At 30.6% G+C, this 23,044-nt stretch overlaps 3 protein-coding genes across 22 annotated transcripts in view; all 3 read right to left on the bottom strand.

The window, feature by feature from the left end:
* Nucleotides 1-14,530, bottom strand: part of LOC123220609 (putative disease resistance protein At3g14460) — a 142,180-nt gene extending 127,650 nt beyond the window's left edge. For 10 of the 18 annotated variants that reach the window (XM_044643037.1, XM_044643051.1, XM_044643048.1 and 7 more), the window contains exons 1-2: nt 10,199-14,530; nt 10,066-10,105 (exon numbers count right to left, since the gene is read on the bottom strand). In XM_044643037.1, the coding sequence (XP_044498972.1) occupies nt 10,209-14,420 (4,212 nt within the window). In that variant the 5' untranslated portion in view covers nt 14,421-14,530 and the 3' untranslated portion in view covers nt 10,066-10,105; nt 10,199-10,208. The other 8 variants (XM_044643039.1, XM_044643036.1, XM_044643035.1 and 5 more) reach the window with 8 other exon arrangements.
* Nucleotides 1-23,044, bottom strand: part of LOC123220656 (mitogen-activated protein kinase homolog D5-like) — a 49,702-nt gene that overhangs the window by 12,908 nt on the left and 13,750 nt on the right. The gene's annotated exons all lie outside the window — the stretch shown is intronic.
* LOC123220632 overlaps nt 1-23,044 on the bottom strand; it is a 65,043-nt gene that overhangs the window by 2,685 nt on the left and 39,314 nt on the right. The window contains exons 1-3 of one of the 3 annotated variants that reach the window (XM_044643170.1): nt 1,216-1,612; nt 812-881; nt 1-160 (exon numbers count right to left, since the gene is read on the bottom strand). In XM_044643170.1, coding sequence (XP_044499105.1) covers nt 1-160; nt 812-881; nt 1,216-1,308 — 323 coding nt within the window. In that variant the 5' untranslated portion in view covers nt 1,309-1,612. Of the gene's footprint in view, nt 161-811; nt 882-1,215; nt 1,613-23,044 lie in introns of those variants that run through there. The other 2 variants (XM_044643172.1, XM_044643171.1) reach the window with 2 other exon arrangements.

Below are 23,044 nucleotides of genomic sequence, written 5' to 3' on the forward strand. Positions count from 1 at the left end.
CTTTGCAAGTATTGATGTGTTAATTCTCCACTTGTGATAGCTCCTGTAAAGAGAGAAGTATCAAATCCAAGGCTCTTCATTTTTTCCATCGTGGTTGAAGCACGCCTTGTAGAGTTACTTATGATTACCATTTTTGCACTAGTGGTTGCTATCTTTTCTACTGTCACACAAAAAGAGAAATTCAAAAACAATACACTATCATATCATTTATATAGTCAATATATCTAACCCAAAAATCTTAAGCTAAACATTACAAAGACTGATGTATAAAATGAATTGACATTCCCCATCATATACTCATCCAAAGCTTATTACCAAAAATACAAACAGATACAAATAAGTTCTATCACTATCACCACCTAATAAAACACAAACCAAGAATTTAAGTTGTCAAACTATTATCAGTATCCATACAAAATATAATTATATATACAAGCTCTACTACAAATTGATGTGAAATAACATGCTTGGCTTAAAAATAAAGCTTAAAAAGTTCGATGTCCCACTACTGCATGATTGCTCACCTGTGTGAATGAACAAGTTTGTACAAAAAGTTTGTAAGTAGCATTACACCTCACCATCCATAGTGCCAAAAATACAAACATCAGGATCAAAATAATTCATAAAAACTAATGTTATGTGATGTGACGCGATTGGATGAAGCATAACAATGAAGCTAATACACTTTGATATGTCATTACTGCATGATCATCACATCTATTTATATATTTAGTAGCACTACTCTTTCTAATATCAATATCAGCCAAAAAGAAGAACACTCAAATGCTAAAACTCACATATGAATACATACATGTAGAAATTGAACCAGGATAAGGTTGTTTGCCATCATGAAGGACCCCAAATTGATCCAAGAACCACGCCTGCACAAACAACACAAGTACGCACACACCAGTGAAAAACAATGATATTTACATCAATTACTCAATACAACAACTTTTTCAAAAATTGTATCCAACACCCTCTGAAATTTGGCTTAATTCTAACTACGTTCTTCAGTTAAAAACCAAAGCTTGCCTCTTGAAATTTATCAGAAACTTCTCAAAACTTATAACTGAAAAGTTTAAGCAAACACTTTATCAAAAATTTCACACAAAAAATTAAGAAAAAAATTTGCGTAAACTATTACATCCATTCGTTTGAAAGGAAAATGTTTAAAAATTTCCCCGAGAAATTGAATTGGTGAAGTGGGTTTACCTTGAAACGGCGAGTTTCTGCAAGGTGGCAAAGCCCATCGAGGCTCTTTAAGAGGGGGATGTCAATAGATTGAAGAGAGCATTTTGCCATCATTTTCGTTTCAGAAAACGAAAATGTTTTGATTGCCTTTGAAATTTCAGCTTTTTCCTTCCGTTTCTGTAATTGGGTTTCGAACTCTGAACTGATAACAACCTTTCGACTGTAGTTCAGCCTCCAGCAGCCAGAACCAGAGGGTCAAGCAGGAGACGAGTGAAACAAGGTGGGGTTTGCAGGGAATTATAACTTTGAGGTCTTTTTTTAAAATAATTAATTTCAAAATAACTTTCAAGAATTTTTTGGAAACAGATTCGATTTGATTTGAGGTTTAGCTCAGATTGAAGTTATACTATTTAACTCGAATTTCATTGAGCTAATATACAATATAATATCATAGAAGAGCAACCAACATAATAAATAATATTATTAAAAAGATAAACAGTATAATCAACAAAATAAAAAATATCATCAAATAAAAACATAAGAAGTAATTAAAGTAGAGTTCGAACTCGAAAACAATCTCTATATGCTTAGACTTTTCATTCAATAAGGGTTAATGTTTATGCAAATTTAAGATGATTTCTTTTTTAGAAAGTTTAAACAAAAGTATATTCAGGTAAGGTTTAGATTGAAATAAGCTTTTCAACAACTTCAATTGTATAAGGTTTAACTCATTTTCTATTTTTATTTTTATTTCTTATTTAAAAATTATTCAATTATAAAATAATTATATGTCAATTAACCAATGTCTGTATTTTTTTCATTATACATGAATTTAAAATACAATTAATTACTTTTATACCCACTTACGTTTAATATAGAATCCATAATTTTCCCTTTTCCACCAAATTTCCTCCAAGCTGTTTAGATATACCCGCAATTATAAAAGTACATTTTAATGCCAATATATATTAAAAGGGGGTTTAGAATATTTTCCTGTAGATGGTACAAAATCATGTCGTCAAACTTGAGTTACATCAAGAATTATAGTACATGAGTGCAATTATATATACAAATAATTTTGGCCAAATGGCTATTTTTCATATAAGGTTTGGTGTAAACTCAATTTTTTATTTGGTAATTTTCAAAAATGTAAATATTCATTTTTCTATTAAATTTCATTGTTAGTGTCAGAGGTAAAATTGTTATTAAATAAATTTATCGCATTTTTTCTCTAAGTTTAAAAACTAATAATTTCTCTCCACCTTTCTCTCACCCAATGTTCGAAAAATCACTATTTTCCCCTAGGGTTTGCATTTTTCTCTTATCGCTTCTCAAATGATTAGAATTGGCCAACCTCCACCCTTTCATCTCCTGAACAAAGATGAATCATTGGCCAACAATTTGTTGATCCGTGTGTCACACAAATCATGTCAATTGGTCTATGCATCGACCAAAACACAAATTAGTCGGATGAAGAGTTTAAGCCTTCGTTCGACTAATTTGTGAATCGCACAGATCCTTGTGGATAAATCATCGATCAACCTCTTGTCAGCCAACGATTCATCTTTGTTCAGGAGATGGGAGGGAGGAGATTGGTCGGCTCCTATCATTGGAGAAGCGGTAAGGGAAAATGCAAAACGTAGCGGAAAAATAGTGATTTTTCAAACTTTAGGTGAGAGGAAGGTGGGGGGAAAATTGTTAGTTTTTAAACCTAAGGGAAATGTGTGATGAATTTATAATTTTTTAAATATTTTTATTAAATAACGATTTTACTTCTGACAATAATAACTAAATTTAACATAAAAGTAAATATTTTGATTTTTAAAAATTACCGGATAGAAAATTGAGTTTGCACCAAACCTTGGGTGGGAAATAGTCATTTGGCCCAATATTTTTTTACTAACTTATTTTATATTAATTAATGTGGTAACATATGATTGGATAATGTGATTATTTAGTTTTCTTCTCATTTTAAAATTATATAATTATATGTTGTTACATCAATTTATATAAATAAATTGTTTAGATCAAGAGTGTTACAAGTATCTAAACATACTATGATGAATGAATTCTAGAAAGAGCAATGCTTAGTACCCCATGGTGCTGTGTTAATATATAATTTAATGTTATTTTATCTTTAATTTAAAATTATAAAATTATATAATGACACATTATTATTATACCTAATTTGTTTCTCATTTCAAGTATCCATAATTTTCTTGTTCTAAACATTGGGAGGGAGGATTATGTAAAAGGGTATTATAGTCATTACACCCAAGTTAAATAGAATATTAAAAAATAGTATTGTTAATTTTAATTGACGCCATAATTATAAATAATAACTTATGTATATGCCCTGCCAATTATCGGTAGGGATGTTAAAAGCTTTGGTTTCCCCTTCTCAGCCATTAAAAAATTTCAATATCTTGTAAAGTTTGTGACGAATTTTTAATAAATTTAAAAATAATTTATTTATTGGTTAAGTCACATTTGTTTGTATTTATATCAAATATTTTATCATTTAAAGTTTACTTATTTTTCGTTTTAAATTAATTTAATTAAGAAAATTAGTGAAACTGAAAATTACTAAAATAAAAATACAATTAATTAAGATTATTGAGTGATAGGGACATAATTATAATATTAGTTATAAAATCTGGTTCAAAATTAGGTAATTGAATTTTTGGTTACCTAATCCGATAATTTTGATTCGATTACAAATCAGTTAATACATAAATCGATTTGGTTTCAAATCTAGATTTTGACCAAATCGAAAATTTAGTTTAATTTACAAATTTGATTAACCAATTTTGTACATCTCTAATTACTGGTAAAATATAACTAAACCAAAAGAGTGATTGTAAAGCATAAAAACAAGAAGAAAATGAAGAAAATGGATGACTTGAAGTCAATTTAAGCTTTCCTTCTTGTTGTTGATTTGACCATCAACTCTGTTTCGCTCATCAAAAATAGTCGAAGCTCTTAAATTTATGGTTAAAAAACCCGAATACAGTTGGGTCATCATGTATGTCAAAAGTTGTCTTTTGATGATGAATTGGAATAGCATAAAATATTATAAAACTGATTAAGGAGGTTTTTTATGTAGCTTATATCTCGGGCAGAATCAACGAAGTGATTTGGAGAGGTTCTTCCAGTACTAGCAAATATTCTTTTTGCGGTTGCCCTCTCCATTGGATGATAGTCACTATCAAAACGCAGATGATTTTCTTTAAAATTATGGCATCAAAACGACTCTCTGCATATTGGGTCCACAAGAAGGCAGGCAGAAAGTTCCTCAGCCAGGTATCTTTGTATTTGGGTTATCAATTGTTAGGCATACGATTCACTGCATGCTCTACCAAGGCTAAAACGAAAAAAATATGCTGTAAATAAGTGCTGCAAAATTTGATATTTCTTGTCTTAACTTAGAGAAGAATGATCCAACCATGTGCTATATAATCTATTAGATAAGACACCATTTATCATCTTTTCAACTACTCTTATTGCTTGTTTTTCTTCGCTTTCAGTTGTTTCTTTAATACGGTACAATCAATGATATTGTAAATTTTTCTTTTTAGGAATTGATTGGTGCTCTTCTTGAATGCTCTTTCTTTTGTTTGTTCCTAGTCACTAATACTAACAGAGGTGCAAACCATCTTCCAACTATCAATGTTGACAAATTCTTTTGGTAAATTCACATTATTTTGACATATGGTATCAGAGCTGGTACACATAGGTTATAAAACCTGTTTTCATTCCCAGTCACATATCTAGATGAAAACATGAACATATAAAACAGTCACATCATTCAACAGCCCATATGTTACCGAACAAGTGATGTTGAAAAAATTCAATCTCAGTTCCTCAGTTGCTGTCCTGTGTTAGTGTCTATGCTCACAATTCCCTCAAGATGAGACACTGATAGGTACCTGAGTAATGAGCAGGGCGGCCGAGTGTCTTCCTTCCTACTTTGAGGCTGAATGAAGAGAGATTTCTGCCTATCGACCACGCACCTGGGTTGCTGTTGAGTTCTTTCTCAATGTAACAGTAAAAGAAGAACTGAAATGCATGAATGAATGTATTTTTCACTCTAGTGTATTTGTTCCGCAAATAAGATTAATAAAATGATCACATTCCCATAAACTTGGCAATTACAGATCAATAAAGGTTCAAGAGCACATCTGCTCTAACAAAATAACACAACTGCATAATATCCAGAAATCCAACATAAAAGCCACACAATCAAAATATGAACATAAACAATAATACGCCACAAATTTTCCAGCTACTCAGTGGCTGGTCCTCTCCTCCTATTCCTTCTTCTTTTCTTCCATATCACCCTTTCCATTTCTTGCCCAGCCTTTATCATTTGTCTCCTCACTGTGACTGCACCAATCCTCATGCGCCAGCTCAGCTTCTGATATTTTTAAGGTGCCCTTCTTTTCCCGCAGATCCCCATACTTTTGCTGCCTGTCTGTTGCTTTTGCTGCTCCTGAGTTGCTGCCATCTGGAGTCCCTCCAGACTGCTCACCAAAATCATCAACGATATTGTTCCCCCCTGTTTTAGAATTGCAGCACTCTGTTAGCATAGTGGCCTTTCCAGTGATGTCTTCACCGTTACTGTCTGCTAACTCCTCAGCTTGTTTTTTCAGCTCTGCCTTCCTGCCTCCTCTCTTCTTCTTCACGTAAACTCGAGCTCTAACAGACACCAAATGCAAAACAATCAAGAGGAGGAGGGACCACTTGGAACAACAGACACATATGGCAGGGCAAAGAAGTGGAGCAAATGACAATTTCACAGCAGCGAAGACCACCAAATTTGGAGAGGGAACGGGGTAATTCATGGGAAGGCTTTACTGTTATGAGGATAAAAGGAAAAGGGAAGAAGCAAAAAAGAATTCAAAGAAGAAAATTGTTGAGAAAAAAGAAGAGGAAGAGTTTCAGACTCTGAAACTGGAGGGATTAGTCTGTTTGTTTAGGTCTTTTGTGTATCTTGAATCTATTTTAATTCCAATGTAAAGAACAGCAAAATGGATTAATAGAACTTTTATTGTGATTCTGGAAAATCTTTTCAATACAAAGCATCAATTTACAAATATTGTTATGATATTTGAGTACATTTATCATTCAATACAAAAATTCCAGATTTCTTGTTCCAGATCCACTATTGCTCTAGTAACAAGACTGCAGCAGCAAGGAAGAGTCAACCCAGCAGCACATCTTCAGCATCTATTTCATCCCCGAACACATTACAATCTCCAACAAACGTCCTGATACCACTAGTCCAGCAGCAGTGAAGAGCAGCTTCAAGGCAAAACTCCAGCAGCAGCTTCAAGGCAGAACTCCAGGTCTGTAACACTCTACCACTGCATTTTTTGACATGGTGACATGATGAAGCCCCAAGTCTATGAAGCAATTATCTAGTGCTTTGTGGCCTTAACCGTCTTGAGATTTTCTCCAGGTCACTAGCCATTTGGTGTTAGTGAACTGAAATTTTCCGACTATGTGGCTAGATCACTTGCAAAACAAAGAAATAAAATATGAAATCGATAGAGCTTAAAGAATAAGTAAAAATATTGATGCAATAGATAGAGTTACAACTTACAATTTTATGAAAAAGAAAATAGTGAGCGAGTCAAGTCTTTTAATCTCTTCCGGTTTATTCAGAAAAATTCTTGCTTGTATCCTATTAAAGCTACTTTGACTTCCCTTTTGTTTCTTTCTCAAACTATTAATTAACAAAGGACAAATATTATATCAGAGTTGCAAATAGACAAAGAAACATGAAATAACACAACTTTGAGAACATTAGTATTAAGAAATTACTTAAGGTTTTGAGACTGTTCAGTTGATCTAGTAAGATTTGAGATTATCATATCCAACAAGTCTTCTCTAGCAAAATATACAAGCAAGAACACCTTTGAATCTCCGCAAGTTCAAGAGATGAGATTTTAGAGTTTTTTTCTCTTTGGGCATTCTTTGATCCTATTGAGAATACATAAAATTCATCAACATCACAATGATCTTAAAATTTACAAGAATTTTTATCCATTTATATTTGTCTTACCATTGTCGGAATTGACAACATGATGCTTTAGTAGATTTTCTTTGCCTACATTGCTAACCTGCCTGCTTCACATTCCTCCTATCATCACAATAAGTTTACAATGCCATGATAACACGATGAGGCCCCCTTTGTGAAGCAATGATCTAGTGGTTTGTTCTTCAAAACTCTTCATTGCTTCCCCATTTCTGTAGTCGTGTTGCTGTTAGTGTACTTAACTTTTAAACCATGTAGCCAGATCACCTACAAAACCAAGAAGAATAAAACAAGAAATTGACACAGCTGTAGAAATACATGAAACAAAGTGATACAAGAGCACAATTGCAACTTACAAATTTCTGAAGCGCTGTAATTTTTTTTTTAATTTCATCCATTTGCTTCAAGAGATTTCTTGCCCTATCTTCCCTTTTCTTATTTCAACAAGTTGTTGAGTAACAAGAGACAAATATCAATATTTGTGTTGCAAATAGGCAAACCAACAGAAACTAACATGACTTTGAGAGTAATCATATTAAAAACTTACTTAAGGGATGTGAGACTGTTTAGTTGATATGGTAAGGACTGTATATTATTAGATCTAGCACACCTTTTGTAGTAAATTATATAAACAAAACACTTCCTGATCTCCAAAGTTTGTGAGATGTAATTCTACATAAAAGACGTGAACTTATCATTATTTCAAAGATGTATAAGAATTTGTTATCAGAGTTAGAAATGTCATACCACCATAGAACTGATTGCTCAAAAGCTATTGTAGATATGTCATAAGCTAAACTTCTAGTTTATGTCTTTCATCCAAGGTGACACGTAACTCCCTTGAAGTTGTCTGGATTTCATCTTGAAATTCTTTCAGTATTCATCTTGAATATTAAAACATTCAAATTAAGGAGACATGCTATTATGGAATAAAAGTGCAATGATGGTGGGAAAATGAAAAAGGATCGAGAAAGAATATCTCACGTGCTTCTTTGATGAACATTGACTGGTTGTACAACTTTAGCACAATATATAGAGGTCCATCTCTTAGTTTTTCTCACCATTTGGTGGACTCCATATACAAATCAAAGAGTAGGGTACACAATTAGATATGTGAAGCAGAAAAAACTTTTGATCTTGTTGAAAGTTTAAATATGCTTACATGAAGTTGGAGAAGGAAAACTCTGAGCCCCTCAACGATTTCTGCAATGTTAATTTAAGTGTGGGAATCCAGCATAGTGTTGTTTGCCTAGAGAAAGTAAATAATGATTCCTTAAATAAGCCATAAAAAGTAAACCATGGATTAATAATGATGCATTTCACAATAAATCTTTGCCCAAAACGAAAACAATGAGATAACAATAAAAATACCATACACACAATCTCAGTATTGTAATTTCAGCAAGCAGACACGCCAGTAAGTTCAGATCTGGAAAACTTAGTCATGCCAGGATTTGGGTTCTAACAGTTCTTGTGTTAAGTTGGAGACAGTGGCACCTGAAGAAAAATGAATTCAGAAGGAAAATAGTAGAACCCAGATTTGGAAAAGAAAGTAGCAAGGATCTTTAGCTTATCATTTTATCAAAAATTGCAGGTACTGCTTACTTTTGATTACCTTGGAACCACAAAATTTGAGACAATCTATGAGATGACAAAGAAGAGAAGTTTTGGAACAGAGGAACCACTTTCAATTATTTACTTGCTTCTTGCTGGAAAAAAAAGAAAAAACACTAAATTAAATTACATGTACTAAAATTTAAATTCAACTAGAAATGAAATTGACATGAAACATTACAAGTACCTTATTAACCTCCAATCTTAGAATCTTGTTGACAATCCAAAATTTTGTTCTAATCAAACAAACTAATAAAAGTAAAATTAAAGTTGGTTAAGTTTAAATTTGAGGGAGAAGAGTTATTCTTAAAACAACAAAAAATAAAAATAAAAATAATATAATAGTTTAGAAGTTAGAATCAATTGTTTAATTTGAGAATGAAGATAGCTCAATACTTGCCTCTATACGTTCCAGCCCTTAATTATAAAAGCATAGAAATAGAATACAAAATTATCAAATTTGCATCAAATCTCTAAACTCATACAAATTAAACAATAATATCATCTAATATGTATTCATTGACACTCTCAGAAATTGAAAGAATAAGTGTCTACATAAGAGGAAACATAAATTCAGAAAGAATTTATCACAAGCTTGCATAATGTGAAAATTTACTAGTTACTCTGCTTCAGCAAGATATACAGAAGTCCATTACTTGGTTTTGCTCTCATCAATTGGCAGACTCCATATATAAATGCAAGAGTAAGGTACAAAATGTGTAATTAGATGGGTGGAACAGAAATTATTTGGGATCATTTTAAGCCTTTCCGATGATTTCTGCAACATTGAATCTAAGCATAGCAGTCCTGCATTGCGTTGTTTACATTAAGTAAGTAAACAATGATTCCTAAAATAAGCTATGAAAATCTATTAAATAAACTTGAGGCGGAGGAGTTATTATCAAAAAACAACTGAGTAGAAGTAAAATTCAATGGAATATATTTCAACTTCTGCCTCTAAATGTTCCTTCCCTGAATTCAAAACTCACAAAAAACTAAGCATAATATTATCAAATCTGTTGTTGATAGATTCTCTTAGGAATTGAAAAATCAAACAAGACCATGAAGAACTTACTTTTATTAATAAATCCAAAAATTGGAATATTCCTAAGCTGAAAGTTTCTTCAGTTAGCAATAAATTTATGAAATTAGAAAAGTTGGGTTAGAATTAGAGATACAAGGTATTATGTTAAGTTGATTAAAGTTAAATGAATTACCTGGACAAACAACAATTGAGAGATTCTTGTTGACCATCAGCTGCCAAAGTTCAAATGAGATTAATATCTTCAAAAGTAAAGAAAAATGTTGTATTACATTAAAATCTGGACAATAGTAGAGATCAAGAAATACCTTCGATTAATCAACTCCATGATACCTCCTTTGAATTGTAGATGAATTTGCCATCTATTACAACTTTAGGAATTTGAGCAATCTTTGAGGAATATCTTCCCGTAACACTTTTCCATCGTTTTATAAGCAGTGGACACTTTGTAATAGATAAGGACTGAAGTGAGGATGGCAGGGTTTGTAGGGATTTGAGTTTTGGGCATCCCATAATTGATAAATCTTTGAAGTTGCCAAGATCTGGAATGGATTTGAGGTTTGCGCAATTGTAAATATAGAATCGTTCACGAGAGGTGAGGCCGCTGAGACTTGGAATTGATTTGATCCTTGGGCAATTGGAAATATGTAAATCTTTAAGAGAGGTGAGGTTGCTCAGATCTTGGATTGATTCAAGCTGTGGGAGATCAGCGATCGTCAACTTTTGAAGAGAGGTGAGGCCGCTGGGACTTGGAATTGATTCAAGCTGTGGGAGACGACGGATCTTCAACAGTTCAAGAGAAGTGAGGCCGCTGAGACTTGGAATTGATTTGAGCTTTTGGCATTCCTCAATGTACAACTCTGTAAGAGAGGTGAGGCCGCTGAGACTTGGAATTGATTTGAGCTTTTGGCATTCCTCAATGTACAACTCTGTAAGAGAGGTGAGGCCGCTGAGATTTGAAATTAGTTCAAGCTGTGGGAGATATTCGATTCGCATCCATTTTAGAGAGGTGAGATTGGTGAGGTCTGAGATGGATTTAAGCTGTGGGAGGGATGAGATTCGTAACTCTTTTAGAGATTTGAGGTTGTTCAGGTCTGAGATAGATTCAAGCAGTGGGAGTGAAATGATATCCAACCTTTCAAGAGTGGTAAGGTTGGTCAGGTCTGAGATGGATTTAAGCTGTGGGAGGGATGATATTTCTAACGTTTTTAGAGAGGTGAGCATTCCCGTTCCCATTCCCATTCCCTTGTCATCTTCGCATTCATTAATTAAGAGTTGTCTAAGGCTGGTGGGAACACCTTCTCTCACCGACAATTTTGGACATCTATCTATTCTAATAGACTCAAGGCAAGGAAGATGGTGTAGACCTGAAGGTAAGGATTCAAGATTTTCACATTTCCATAAACTAATCTCTTTAAGACACGTGCTATCATCAAAGGACTCAGCAATTAACTTTAGCTCTTCACAATCAAAAATACGTATGGATGTAAGTGCCTTAGGGAGGTACTCATTTCTACTAGATGATAATGTTTCCAGTGCTTTGCAACGTACAACATATAGTTGGTTGAGTGTCTCAGGCAACGGACCATCTAATGATATGCACTTGAGAGATTCACACCATAAAACACTTATGGACTCAATAAGAGAACAAACACTTAAATCCTTCAAAATTTTCAGTTCTTTACATAATTCAATCCTAAGCTTTTTTAGAGATAAAGGTAAGGTATCGCTATCAATGAATATTAGACTATGACAGAATTTAATATCAAATTTTTCCATAGATGATGGTAGCATGCCCCTTCCAATAGATCTTAGATTCTGGCACCCACTAATCTCAAGAGAATTTATATTGGAAAGAAAATTGGTGTTTTCCAAACTTTGCCATGATTTCATAATCTCTTCATTATGAGCAATCCTCAAATGATGTACTCTCTGAGAACCTTTCTTTAATTTATCTTCAACTGTCAAAATATTTGCAAGATATGTAGAATCCAAATTCTCAAAATCAATTGAACCATCATTACATACCATTCCTTCACAATTATTAATTTCTAATTTGCAACCTATTGGATAATTTGATAATGAGACCACCAACTTTGAACAATCCTTAATAACAAATCTTTCTAATGAAGAAAAATAATTAGGAACTTCTCCAATAAGTTGGGGACATTTTTCAATAGTAAACACACGCAAATTAGAGAGCCATGACAAATCTGCTAACCAAGATGGAAAACTTTCACCACCATAGCCTCTGATTGTGAGTTCTCTTAAATTGATAGGAGGCTTTAGCTTGTCAAGTAGATTCATTTCTACATCTGTTGCCTGTGAGTTTATTTGATCTCTCCATTCTAGTATCAACACTTTTAGTTTGCTCTTATTGCTTAGTATTTGCTCTTGTATGTGATTTAGATCTGTCACATTCTGTAATTTTGAAATGTGAAGCTCTCCTTGAAGAAAACTTAAACTCCTCAAATCTTCCAAATAAGAACGTGTATCCTCTCCCACAATAAAATTAGACAACACTTGAAGATTTTTCAACTTTTTCATTCCATATGGCATCTCTGTCAATAAATTTTGACCACTTATATCAAGATGACATAAATTGATCAAATATCTCATTTTGGAAGGTAACTTCATGAGATAAAAACAATCTTTCAATAGCAAAGTTTGCAAGTTAAATAATTGGCATATTGACTCAGGCAAATTTCTTATCGTAGTATTAGAGAAGTTGAGATATCTTAGATGAATCATATCTCCAATTGAATCAGGTAAATAAATAATTTCATATCCTTCAAAAGATAGTGCTCTCAACATTTCAAATTTTGGCACTAAATCAAAAATAACAGTAGCACTTCTATAACACTTTGACTTAGGCTTCATAGGCAAAAATGTTCTTAGTCTTTTTGCTTTTTTCAAGGCTTCAAATTTATTTTTTCCGGTATAATCATCAGGTTCATAAGTAAAATAACGAACCTTTTCCGACAGTTCAACAATATTTTGCTCAGATCTAAAACTGATTCCTTTAAAAACCAATTGAGCAAGATCATGAACAAGATCATGCATGACATATTTAGAGCTATCACTACTCAATTGTTGGAAAAGCGACCTTGAACATAATTTATGAAAACACTCACCTGCCTCATCTAGTTGCTCATTTGATGGTTGAACAATACCTTCCGCAATCCATAAAAGTGCAAGTTCCTTCTCCTCAAATTCGTAATCCTGAGGAAAAATTGCGCAATAGCCAAAACATCTTTTTAGATTCGAAGGAAGATAATGATAGCTTAGCTTTAATGCTGGGAGAATGTGATCACTTTCATTAAATGTACTCCATATTTTGCTATCCAATATTTTTTCCCAAGTGTCACTCGGCTTAGAGCGTAAAAGACAACCGAGGGTCTTTGCTGCCAGTGGTAGGCCTTTACACCTTTTAAGAACTCTTTCATAAATTGAAATGGAAATTTGATCAGCATTAGCAGCTGCACCAGTCCCAAACGCATGCTCCTGAAACAAGGATTTACAATCTCCGTCGGATAAAAGACTTAATCGATGAGTATGAGAGCATCTTATTTCTTTTGCAACATGTTCATGGCGTGTTGTCACGATCATCGTGCTTCCAAGTGCACCAGCTGCAAAAGGAGACTTAAGCTTTTCCCATTCGATGTACTCCACCTTCCATATATCGTCTAATACTATCAAGAATTTCTTTCCACTTACTGCCTCTTTCAGCTGAACTTGGACATCATTTAAATTATCTGGAACGGAGGACGAGAATTGCTGAAGAAGTTTCTTTGAGATTGTGAGAACGTCAAAGGTGGTTGAAACACACACCCACGCTTTTTTGTCAAACTTGATATCTTCCAACTCCTTGTGATTGTACACTTCTCGAGCAATTGTTGTTTTGCCGATCCCTCCCACGCCGACAACTGCTATTGGTTGAAAGTTGGCAACACTTTTCACCATTTTCAGTAATTCGACTTCATCTTCGTTTCTGCCATAAACTTGTCCAAGTGGGACGCTTGAAGTTTCCTCTGGTTTTTGCGGTGCAGCGATGTTAGTTGGTGGCAGTCCAGGAAGCTTTTGAAATTCACGTTCAGCTGATCTTTGTTGACGAAGTTTTTCCAACCGGCTATTGATTTTTTTGATCTTGGACCCCATCTGGACAGCGAACAAAGGACTAGAGAAAGAAGCAGGTAGACAGCTAAATACTTTGCTGGAGCTAGCCTGGTGTTCTGCCTTGCGTTTGTGTCGCAAAGCTTCGTAGGCAAACTCATCCAGTATGTCGTCCGCATCATAAGCCCAATGTTGAAGATTGTCAAGCCACTCTTTGACTCGTTTATCCATCAGCTGCCTGTCTTCTGCATTGCGAAGAAGGTCTTCAACCATCCGCAACTTGTTCTCCAGCTCTCTGATCTCTGAATCTACCCCCCCAACAAGTTGCCGGGCAAAGTCCCGCACTTCTTCGGACCCCAATATCTTAAACAACCCGTCAACGAGTTCGGAGACGACAGGCTCAAGAACGACTTCCATGGTTCGATAGCTGGAAATAAGGAAAGATACAAGATTGTAAGAAGAAGGGAAGAATGTTAGAAAGAAAGAGAAAGTTGTTAATTTTGTTTATAAGAAGAGTGCTCAAAATAAAAGGATATTTTAGTCAAGCCAAAGTCATAAAAATAAACTTTGGGATGTTTGATTGTGATGCCAACTGTGTCATATTGTTTTAAGTGTGGTTTACAGCTCATGCATTTTGAAAAGAAAAATGAATAATGGAGAATCATTCTGTGAATCTGTCCTCAATTAGTATGCTTTTTCTTTTTTTTCAGATGGGCCATTATTTGATGTGGCTCTCTCAGCCAACCAAAAATAGCCCCACTCTTTCGATTAGCATGTTAAATTGCATTTGAATTTGGAAAGACACAGGATGATTCGATTCAGTGGTGATTAATGTTAATGGTGTGAGACAGTAGGTAAAATAATTCGGTGTGTCCGTGAATAGATGATTCATCGATTCAATTACTTAGGGCTCTTAGATGCTTTTTCTTCTCCTGTAATAATAATACTCTAAAACAATCAAAAGTTGAAATTTTTTCTATGTTACACTTAAAGTTTTGGGTATCATCTTTCATATAAATTATTTTAATTATATATTTCGTGCTTTAAACACCTAATTTGTCAAGATTTTTCCAAAATAGAAAAAAAAAATTTATATCAAATTATCTTATGAAAGGATAGGTATGATTTAATATTAATATAATCTAATCTAATTAAAAAATTGTGATTGTCACATGACAATATTTATATAAAACTATAATAAATCAAAATAAAAGAATATTTTATATCAAATTGTTTTCAAGTATTGTTTATAGCTCATGCCTCAGCTCCTACCATATTCATTGTAGCCCAATGTCCCACTTTTATTTCCCCAGCTCCCCCTCCATACTGTCACGGGTTCTTTTTTTCCAAGCAGAGTTATAAAAAAGGGATATTAATTAAAATAGGCAAAAAATTTTTCGCTTAAACTTTTTTAGGCAAACATACAGTAATTTTACTTTTATAAGCAAATTTTTTTGTAACTCCAAAAATACCCTTCCAGCCCTGTATACGTAAACACTGGAAGAAAGGCTTGAGTGCGTGGGTGCGTGCGGAGTGCGTGAGTGCGTGCGGAGTGCGCGCAGAGTGCGTGGGTGCGTGCGGAGTGCGCGCAGAGTGCGTGGGTGCGTGCATGGGTGCGTGTGCAGTGCGTGCACTGTGGACAACGCACTGTACGCGCACTGTGCACAGTGCGTATGAGTGCGCGCACTGTACATAGTGCACAGTGCGCGCACTGTACATAGTGCACAGTGCGCGCACTGTTCACAGTATATATATATATAAAATATTATATTATTATATATATTTATTATATTATAATATTATATATATAATATATAATAATATAATATATATTTAAAAATTATTATTATTATTATTATATATATTATATTAAATATTATTAAAAATTATTATTATTATTATTTATATATATTATATTAAATATTATAATATTTAATATAATATATATAATAATAATAATAATAATTTTTAAATATATATTATATATATATAATATTATATATATATATATAATATATATTATATATATATAATATTATATATATATTATATACAGTGCGCGCACTGTGCACAATGCACAGTGCACGCACTGCATACTCACTGCACACGCACTGTGCACAGTGCACAGTGCGCGCACTGCAAACGCGCACTGCAAACGCACTCTGCATACTGTGCACGCACCCACGCACTCCTCGCGCACTCCGCACGTACCCACGCACTCTGCACGCACCCACGCACTCAAACATTTCTTCCAGTGTCTAAGTATACAGGGTTGGAAGGGTATTTTTGGAGTTACAAAAAAATTTGCTTATAAAAGTAAAACCACTGTGCGTTTGCCTAAAAAAGTTTAAGCGGAAAAATTTTTGCCTATTTTAATTAATATCCCTATAAAAAATGCTGCCCATGTGATGTAGTCAGAACTCAACTGCTCTACTTTTGGATTTTGTCATTTCCTTTTGGCTATTTTTCTCCCCCATCTTATATCAATTATTAGATTGGCAGGTTAATAAAATTTATTAATTTATTATTTTCAAAAATATTATAATTAACCATTTATTTTTCGTATAAATTGAAAATATTTTATTTTTAATAATATTTTAACATCGTGACTTAAAATTATAATTTTTTTATGTGATGATATAGCTATTGGTAACCCCAAAAGCCTCAAAAGTCTGAAATTATATTCTTTTCTAAAATTTATTTCTACAAAATACATTCAAAATAAAACAAAAAATTATGTTGTTTTGTTTTTTACATTAAAAAGTTTTTAAGTTGAAAGTTGGATTTTTTTTAATTATTTTGTCCGTTAAAAAAGTTTATTTAGGTTTCAATGAAATATTATTCTCATTAAAAAAATATGAATAAATAATATACACTTAAAAAATAAAAGAAAAATAAAAATTTTTACATCAATAAATATCACTTCAATAAAAATAATTCAAAACCAAGATACACAATAGAGAAATTATAAGAGAGTTGATGTTATTTTTCTTAATCTATTGAGTCATGATTCACTCGAAATATAGGTTTTGCAACATTAACTAGGGTATAATATTAACTCTTAAACATATCATTTATTCATCTAATTTGCTTTTGTTATTAGAGTTAATTTAATTTATCTAAATTATAAAATCAATTTTTTTCTTCAAATAATAAAAACTATGTGTACTTATCATCAATCTACATATCAATGATGATGTATTACTATATAATTGGATAATTTTGAATTTAAAAAAATAATATACAATTATATAATGACAAATCCTCATCAGTAACCTTATTGATACTTCTTATGAATGCGTACTTAACATCATTTTAATTTGATCAAACTAAATTGATATTGTTATTTTGATAATATGAACCCATTAAACCAATTGAATTTACAACAATTACACATAAGATTTTGGATAGAGTTGATTCTGTCTAAGCAATTCAAATTTAACCTTAAATTCAAATTAAATAAATCAAGTTTAAACAAAATAATTAAATTTATTTTTATAAATAATATAAATTTAAATTAATTTGAATAGAATCTAAAATTAAATTAATTTTAAGACGGAGTTGCCTTCGTCTATCTAAATTAATTGTATTGTCACAAGATTATTTTTTTCCTAGTAAAGTTATGAAAAAATAGCCCTATGTGATGTAGTCAAATCCTCCACTTTTGTATTTTCTCATTTCTTATATCAATTATTAAAATGATCAGTCAATAAAATTTACTAATTTATTGTTTTCAAAAAAAATTATAATCAACCCTTTATTTTTAGTATGAATTGAAGATATTTTATTTATAATTTTTTTAATTTTAATAATATTTTTACAACGTGTTTTAAACTTATACTCTTTCTATTGATATAGTTACTTGCATCTCAAAAGAAACAAAAATTATATCGAACGACATGTCACAGTTGAATCCTTCATCCGAAGCTTTGCTTTAGAATAAAGCAATTTACACTTAAGAGGCGTTTGGTTTGAATAATATTTTATTATCAAAATAGAGAGATTATCTTGAAAATAAATTATTTAGAAGATTACTAGATATAAATGATTATTATGTTTAATAAAATTTAATAGATATAAATAATTATTATGTTTTGGTAAAAGTAATAAAATAACACTAATAAATTATTTTATTTAAATGTCTTTAAATATAATAATTTGTAAATATTTTTATATTATTTGTTATATTAATTAAAAATAAATTTATTTTTTTAAAAAAATTAATAAATAATAATATAATTATAATAAAATAATATTATTTTAATAATTTTTTAATATTTAAGATAAAAATAATAATTATATTATTATTTATAATATTTATTATGACAGTATTAATAATAAATAATTATTATAATATTTTATTATTAATAAATAAAAAATAATTTTTAAATTTTAGAACCAAACATGAGATAGGATACCTTTTAATGGTGGCCTCATCAATGGCAACTGTCACGATCCTGCCCCGCTGCAGCGGCTGCTGGGCCTGCCCACCATTATTCTGCTCCGCTCAGGTGCAAAAATATGGACCAAAAGTCAATTATTGAAGTGACCGGTCTGTAAAAAATAAAAATAAATACAGAACCATTGTTTGTATCTTTACTCAGCTCCTAACATATTTATTGTATTGGCATGGCCCCTCCATTTTCTCAGCACGTCGTCCGTACTGTCATAAGATTAACTTTTCTTGGGCAAAGTTGTGGAAAATGTGCCCCGTGTGATCTATTCAGGTCCTCACTTTTGAGTTTTCTCCTTTTTTGCCTCTATTTTTCTCCCATCACGCATTCTTATATTAGTTGTTGAATTGACAGATCAATACAATTTACTGATTCATTGTTTTCACCAAAATTAAAATGGCCAAACGCCATTTTCCACCTCTGGATTGCTGCAAAATTAATTAATTAATTATTTATTATTACAAATTTTTTTAAATTTTATTTTTATTATAAAGAATAAAATTATTATTTAATAAAAAATATTTTAAAAACTAAAAATTTATTATATTTTTATTTTTATATTTAAAAATTATGCATATTTATAATCGATTTATATATCAATAATAAAATATTATCATATAATTGATTAATTTTAAATTAAAAATAAAATAACATATAATAATATAATAATAAATTATTATTAGTACTCTTATTGGTATTTCTCATGAATGCATACTTAACATTACTTTAATTTGATCAAACTAATTTAATATTGTTATTTTGATAATATGAGACTATTAAACCAATTGAATTTATAATAATTGTATATGAGGTTTTCGATAAAGCTGAATTTGATTTTAGTAGTTTGAACTCAAATTTAAGCTCAAATTAAATAAATTGAATTTGAATAAAACGACTAAACTTGTTTTTATAAATAATTTAAATTTAAATGAACTCAAATAGAATCTAAAATTAAATTAATTTTAAGACAAAATTACCTCTACTTATCTAAATTAATTGTACTGTCACGAGATTATCTTTTTTCAGGCAAAGTTATGAAAAACACACCCCATGTGATGTATTCAACTTCTCCACTTTTGTATATTCTCATTTCTTATATCAATTATTGAAGTGACCGATAGGACTAGACTCGAACTGAATTCGTTTCAATTTGAGCTCGAGCTCTGTTTGAACAAGCTCAAAACAAGCTACCCTATGCGAGCTCGAGCTGCTCGTTAAATTTTTTAATTAAAAATTTTGATACAAAACGACGTCGTTTTAATCAATATGTATTAAAACAATGTCGTTTTAATAATGGAAAACAAATTGAATTGAACTGAATTTGAACGGAGTTCGAGCTTAGCTTCTATGAGCTCAAACTCAAGCTCAACTATATGTAAACTGAGCCAAACTCGGGCTTGACTCGATTTGAATCTAACCCTAGTGACCGGTTAGTAAAATTTACTAATTCATTGTTTTCAAAAAAATTATAATTAACCATTTTTTTCAGTATAAATTGAAAATATTTTGTTTTTAATTTTTTAAATTTTAATAATATTTCCATAGTGTGCCTTGAAATTATACTCTTTGTGTGCTGATATAGTTATTTGTATCCCGTAAGAAACTAAAATTATATCGAGCAGCACGTGACAGTTGAATCCTTCTTCTAAAGTTTTGCTTCGGAATAAAGCAACTTAAGGTAATTTTTAATGGTGGCCTCATCGATGACAACATTAGGAGAAGGGTCATGATTGTGCCGCTGTTGCAGCAGCTCTTGGTCCCCCTACCCATTATTATGCTGTGTTTGACAAAAGTTAATTATTGAAGTGATTGGTCGGTAAAAAAGAAAAATGAATATATAATCATTATTTTTTCAACTCCGCCTCTATACTATTGTGAGATTAACGTTTTCTAGGAAATGTTATAGAAAATGCACCCATATGATGTAGTTTGAACTCAAGTCCTCCATTTTTGCATTTTGTTTATTTTTCTCCTGACTAGACATTTTTATATTAATTATTGAATTGATTGGTTAATAAAATTTAATAATTCATTATTTTTAATAAATTTATAATTAACCATTTTTTTTGTATGAATTGGGAATATTTTATTTTTAATTTTTTAAATTTTAATTATATTTCAATAGCATAGCTTGAAATTGTAGTCTTTCATGTGTTGATATAATTATTAGAAAATTCTTTGTTTTGAGATGTTCCACCTATGCCCTAAACACAACCCTTAACCACTAATATATTTATATTTTTTATTTTAATAATTAAATCAATTACTATTCTCCCTTAGTGCCTCCTCCACCTCCATATTGTCATAGGGTTAACTTTTTCCAAACAAAGTTATGACAAATGCGCCCCATGTGATGTTGTCAAGTCCTCATTTCTTATATCAATTATTAAATTGACCAATCAATAAAATTTATTATTTTATTGTTTTCAAAGATATCATAATCAACCATTATTATTTTAAAACATTTTTTTTAATTTTTAATAATATTTCAATAATGTGGCTAGAAATTATATTCTTTTTCTAGAATTTATTTCTACCAAATACATTGAGAATAAAACAAAATATATATATATATTGTTTTGTTTTTAATATTAAAATATTTTTTAAGATAAAAGTTTGAGTTTTTTTATACTATTTAGTCTGTTAAAAAATTTATCTAGTTTCAATCAAACATCATTCTTATTAAAAAAAAAATTGAATGAACCATATACACTTAAAAAATAAAAGAAAAATAAAAATTTTTATATTAATAAACATCATTTTGATAAAAATAATTCTAAACTAAGATACGTAATAAAAAATGTATAAAATAGTTGATGTTATCTTTTATAATCTATTGAATTATGATTTACTCGAAATATAGAGGTCGTAATATTAACTGAATTATGACATTATCTCTTAACCGTATATTTCATTCACCTAAGTTGCTTTTCTTATTAGAGTTAATTTAACTTATCTAAATTATAAAATCATTTTTTTTGCTCAAACAATAAAAATTATGTATACTTATCATCAATTTATATATAAATAATGATATATTATTATATAATTAAATAATTTTAAATTAAAAATTAAATAACATAAAATCACATAACAACAAATTATTATTAATATCTTCTATAAATAGACAATAAAAATTAATACTTTAATTAGATCAAAGTAAATTGATCGGTAAATGAATGTATAGTACTTATTACAAATGTAGATAAGAAAGGAGCAGTGTCCATGGGGTAGAGGATAGAAACGTCATTTCACTTACATGTGCATGTATAGCTTGATGTGTCGGTGGATGGATGATTCATCGATTCAATTAATTAGGGGGGCCTTGGATGTTTTTCCTTCTCCCGTGATAATAATAATCTAAAACAGCCAAAAGTTGAAGTTTTTTTCTGCCTTGGGCTAAAAGTTTGGATATCATCTTTAATAGAAATTATTTCAATTATATATTTCATGCTCCAAACGCCTAGTCTGTTAAGATTTTTCCAAAAGAGAAAGAGAGAATTTTTTATCAAACTATTTTATACAAAAATCAATATAGTTTAATATCAATATAATATAATTCAATCAAAAGATTATTAGAGAGATTGTGATTGTCATATTAAAATATGTATAAAAACTATAATAAATTAATAAAAAAAATTTTTACTTTTGAATACAAAAACAAATATTTTAGTTAGGTCCCTTTAACAATTTAAAATTGTAAAAGAAAGAGAATGTGAGATAGAGAAACTTGTTAATTTTGTTTATAAGAGTGCTCAAAGTAAAGGAATATTTGCTATTATATTGTTTTTAAATGTTGTTTACAGCTCATGCCTTTAAAAAAGAAAAATGAATAATGGAGAACCATTCATTCATTCATTCTTTCTTTGTATCTCTCCTCAACTCTTACCAAATTCTTTGTACACCCCATGTGAGGTAGTCAAGTCTTCCATTATTGCATTTTGTCATTTCTTTTTGGCTTTTTTTCTCCCCCTATCATGCATTCTTATATCCATTATTGAATTGATTGGTCAATAAAATTTACTAATTTATTGTTTTCAAAAAAAATTATAATTAATCATTTGTTTTCATTATGAATTTAAAATATTTTATTTATAATTTTTAAAATTTTAATAATATTTCAACAATGTGGCATGAAATTATAGTCTTTCTTCGAACTTATTTTCACAAAATATATTAGAATAAACAAAATCTAACCAAAATATGTTGTTTATAATAAAAAACCTTTTAAGTGAAAAGTTTGAATTTTCTTTATCATTTAGTCTTGTTAACAAGTTTATTTGGATATTAATAAAACATCATTCTGGTTAAAAAATTAAAATAAACAAAATACATTTAAAAAATAAAAGAAAAGAAAAAGGATTTACATCAATAAATATCATTTTTATTAAAATAATTTCAAATAGAGATACATAATAGAGAAATTATAAGAAAGATATAATTGATATCTAGAGGTTAGAATTGTTTTTGAATAACATATTACAAGTTTAGTCTTTTAATAAATAATTTGAAAATTTAATCCTTTAAAAAGAAAACAATCAAGTTTGATTCACCAAAAGTTGTCTTCATTAGCCAAAATTATCTCAG

Source organism: Mangifera indica, chromosome 7 (assembly GCF_011075055.1).
Source record: "Mangifera indica cultivar Alphonso chromosome 7, CATAS_Mindica_2.1, whole genome shotgun sequence".
NCBI classification, from domain to species: Eukaryota; Viridiplantae; Streptophyta; class Magnoliopsida; order Sapindales; family Anacardiaceae; genus Mangifera; species Mangifera indica.